At 47.2% G+C, this 4,185-nt stretch overlaps 1 protein-coding gene across 1 annotated transcript; it reads left to right on the top strand.

The window, feature by feature from the left end:
• Window positions 1–2,888: 2,888 nt before the first annotated feature.
• LOC145243814 (uncharacterized) lies at window positions 2,889–3,836 on the top strand. Its single transcript, XM_080106843.1, has one exon. It carries the CDS (start codon window positions 2,889–2,891, stop codon window positions 3,834–3,836), a length of 948 nt encoding a protein of 315 aa, XP_079962969.1.
• Window positions 3,837–4,185: the final 349 nt, after the last annotated feature.

Genomic DNA, 4,185 nt, shown 5'->3' with positions numbered 1-4,185 from the left:
ACGTGATCGTCTAGTTTCTAATCTTATTGTTCATGTCTTCGTGGGTGTGTGTTTGTGTACATGCATTTCTTAACATACCTTTCATTCATGTGTCGTCGGTTGTTCCTCTGGTTTCATTGTCTCTTGGAGGGGAGCTGGCCTGTTGGATGAAGAATTCACTCCAAGATGCTAATAAAGGTTTTATGTTTTTATTCACCTTCCAAAGGTCGACACAGAATGGAGGTGAACCTTGCTTGTTTGATGATACACGTCAGCGTCCTCCCCAGCCCAGGGGGGGGGACAGCTGAAAAGCCGTCTGTCCTCTTCAACACCCGAAAACCAACTGCATAGAAAGAATCAGCTAACCTCACCACATGACACCACGTCATCTGGTCAGCTGACCCTTCTTCTGCAAACGTGTCCACTGTCCACGTTATTCACCTCTCTCTCTTTCCCTCCCTCTCCCTCTCTCTTTCTCTATTCTATTATTAAGAGACACAGAGAGAGAAAATAGAAAGAGTAAGAAAGCCAGAGAGGGGGGGTGATGCTCTTTAACACTCCCACTTTTCGCCAAAATATTTGAGACCATAATTAACCATGCTCTAGTCCGGCACCTTACAGATGCTAAACTTCTGACTGACAAACAATATGGATTTAGACAAGCCCGTTCCACAGATGACACCCTCACTGTAATCTCTGAACGTATATACCATACACTGGACAAAGCGGGGGAGGGCAGAGCGGTTGCTCTAGATATATCTAAGGTTTCTGACAGGGTATGGCACAAGAGTCTCCTCAGGAAAATTAAATCATACGGTATCACTGGTAGAATACTTAGCATAATTAAATCCTTCTTAGATAAGAGAAAAATCCAGGTTGTCCTCGACGGTCGTACATCTAAACAGTGTGATATAAATGCGGGAGTGCCTCAGGGGTCTATCCTTGGACCTCTATTGTTCCTAATATTTATTAATGACCTCCCCGAAAAAACTGCCTCTGAGATGGGTATATATGCTGATGACACTACACTCTATAACAGGCATGACAGGAAAACAAATGAACACATATCTAAAGAAATGGCAAAAACACTAGAGGATGACCTCCAATCTGTAGTGGAATGGGGACATAAATGGATGGTCACATTCAATGCTGCCAAGACTAAACTGGTTTACTTCAATAATTACAAGAAACCTTCTCTGCCACCAATAGCAATGGCCAGTGACTCCCTGTCTGAGAGTACATCTTTCAAACTGCTTGGCCTAACGTTCACAGGAAACATGAGTTGGAACAATTATATTGAAAACATTGCCAGGGCCGCTGCGAAAAAGGTAGGCACTCTCTACCGTGCTAGAAAACTACTGACATCTGAAAGTATCCTGTACCTCTATAAGGCCACCATTACCCCATGTATGGAGTATTGTTTTCACATTTGGGCTGATGCATCTGCTACTAGTCTCTCGCTCCTAGACAAGGTTAAAAAAAGAGTCGCCAATCTGATAGGCCCTGAACTGGCATCTAAGCTTCAGCCTCTGTCCCATCGACGAAACGTTGCATCCCTCTGCCTTTTCTACAAGTATTTTAATGGTGAATGCTCTGACGAACTGCAGGCACTTGTGCCCCCACGACGTAGACACCCTCGACAAACCCGACAGGCAGCTAAATCCCACCCCTACACAGTAGAGATCCCTAGATGTAAAAGATCTTTTTACTCCAGTAGTTTCTTCCCCAGAACCGCTAGACTCTGGAATTCCATTCCAAGTTCCTGGTTCCCCAACTGTACTGACACGCAGAAGTTCAAGTGCAACGTGAACCGACATCTTGCTGCCCAAATCCTAACATAGTGCCCCAGTAGTTGCTGCCCCTGATAGTAGCCCCCGACACCAAAGTGGCAATGCGCCTTGTTTGGGGTGAAAATGTAATAATAATAATAATAATAATAATAATAATAATAATAATAATAAAAAAACAGCTTTCGTTTGCAAAGAGCTCGCCCGCTTCAATGTTGATGTGGCGGCTCTAAGTGAAACCCGATGTAAAGTTTTAAGACATTACATTGAACAAAGATGGCGGCGTAGTTCAGATCAGTCAATGGCAGTAACCAAGATGGCGGCCAAGAATCAAATGCGGTCCGTGCTGTAGTTAACGACGAACTGATTGAATCCAAAATTCGACAATTTTTATAATAATTTTGAAAGGTTTTCCTTGGTTGTTTAGCACAGCCGTTGGTTATAAAAATGATTGGTGAATCCATTCGTCTCATACCCCCATTAGGAGTCAAAAACATTTTACACCCGACTACCCGAAGAGGGCAATTTCAGGGAGGCTGGAACGGACTACACAATCTTCTGGAGAGGCAGGACCCCAGAGGAGCCACGCACCCACCGTTCCAAGCTGATGCAGTAGCACATCCTCGTTCCTAAGGCCATCAATGAGCACCTGATGACTGTCTGCATCCCCATCACGCGGGATAGACACCTTACGCTCATTTCAGTCTACGCCCCGAGTTTAACCTCCACCGATGAAGACAAAGCTGCATTCTACACCCAGCTCGACCGCATCATCCAGGCAGTGTCCGTCAATATTAAGCTTGATGTGCTGGGCGACTTTAACGCCCGAATAGGCAGGGACCACCGCCTGTGGGAGGGAATCATCGACCGCCACGGCATTGGAAGCTGCAACGCCAATGGCCAATTCCTACTGGGTCTATGTGCAGAACATCAACCAACACCATCTTCCAGCTATCAAAACGACAAAAGACCACATGGAGACACCTCAGATCCAATCACTGGCGCACCCTGGACTACATTCCGACCAGAGCCAGAGACCGAGGAGACGTCCACATCACGCGATCCATGCCCGGGGCGGATGACTGCTGGACGGATCACAGACCCCTGATCTCCCGACTTTCCATGACGATAATTCGACCACCCAAAAGGACACCCAATAGCGTACCAAACCGACGTTTTGACTGTAGCAAGCTCCACAACCCACAGCTGGCACATAATTTCAGGGAGGCCTGCGAACGACACTTCGCAGAGGCCGTGAGTCAAGCGACAGTAGAGCACCAATGGACCACCCTCAGAGACGCCCTGACCCGTGCCGCGGAGGAGGTATTGGGTCACACTACCAAGAAAAGGCAGGACTGGTTTGATGAGAATGACACCACCATCTCTCGTCTCATTGAAGCAAAACGTCAAGCACGTTTGATTTCAGAGAACCAACCTAAAGCTGCCAACAAACGTGCTCACAAGGTAACTATAGCAGACTGTCAAAGAAGGATTCGTGAAACCCAGAACATCTGGTGGCAGAGAAAAGCTGCTGAAATCCAGCGCTTAGCTGACCAACGTGACCTGAGCAGTTTCTACGCAGCAACGAAAGTAATTTTCGGTCATACACGATCATCATTGGGTAGCCTAAAGGACGCAAATGGGACCACGACCATCTTTGATCGTGAGGGTATCCTGGAAAGATGGAGATGTCACTTTAAGAACCTCCTTAATGATCATGCTGACACCCCAGATGATCTCTTGAGAATGGCCCCACAGCATCCGGTCCGTCTCTGGATGGCATTTCCACCCTCCATCCAGGACTTCAACAGGGCCCTGAAACGTATGAAGCCCGGTAAGGCCCCAGGGCCAGATAACATTCCGCTGGAGCTCCTCATTCACGGTGGCACCGAGCTGAGAAATCATTTGATGCTTCTGATACTAAAAATATGGGAGACCAAGACTCTCCTCAGCGACTTTCGTGATGCTAATATCATTACCATCTTCAAGAAGGGGGCAGGGAGAACTGTACCAACTACCGGGGAATATCACTGTTTAGCATCGCAAGATTTTCGCTCGGATTCTCCTTGACCGCCTGCCAATCCTCGCAGAAGATGTCCTGCCAAAGATCCAGTGCGGGTTTCGACTTTCCCGGGGGGATAGTGGACATGATTTTCTGTGTAAGGCAACTGTAGGAGAAAAGCATTGAACAGCAACAGCCCATGATGTTCGTCTTTTGGTACCTTAAAAAGGCTTTTGATAAAGTGTCACGACCTGCCATTTGAGCTGTCCACGCGAGATACGGTTGTCCACCCGACTTCGTTGAACTGGTGCGTGCCCTCCATGACGGAATGGTTGGAAGAGTTTGTCATCAGAACTCTCTTTCAGATCCATTCCCCATAAACGTTGGTCTGAAGCAGGGGTGTGTTTTGGCTCCAAC

Source organism: Euprymna scolopes, chromosome 22 (genome assembly GCF_053919585.1).
Source record: "Euprymna scolopes isolate OS-2025 chromosome 22, ASM5391958v1, whole genome shotgun sequence".
In the NCBI taxonomy this organism is placed as follows: domain Eukaryota; kingdom Metazoa; phylum Mollusca; class Cephalopoda; order Sepiida; family Sepiolidae; genus Euprymna; species Euprymna scolopes.
The sequence above is the reverse complement of the archived record's forward strand: the minus strand, read 5'-3'. Positions and strand labels throughout refer to the sequence as shown.

Excerpts from the sequence above, each read along its gene's own strand:
- LOC145243814 (XM_080106843.1), top strand. The coding sequence starts at position 2,889 with ATGACGATAATTCGACCACCCAAAAGGACACCCAATAGCGTACCAAAC.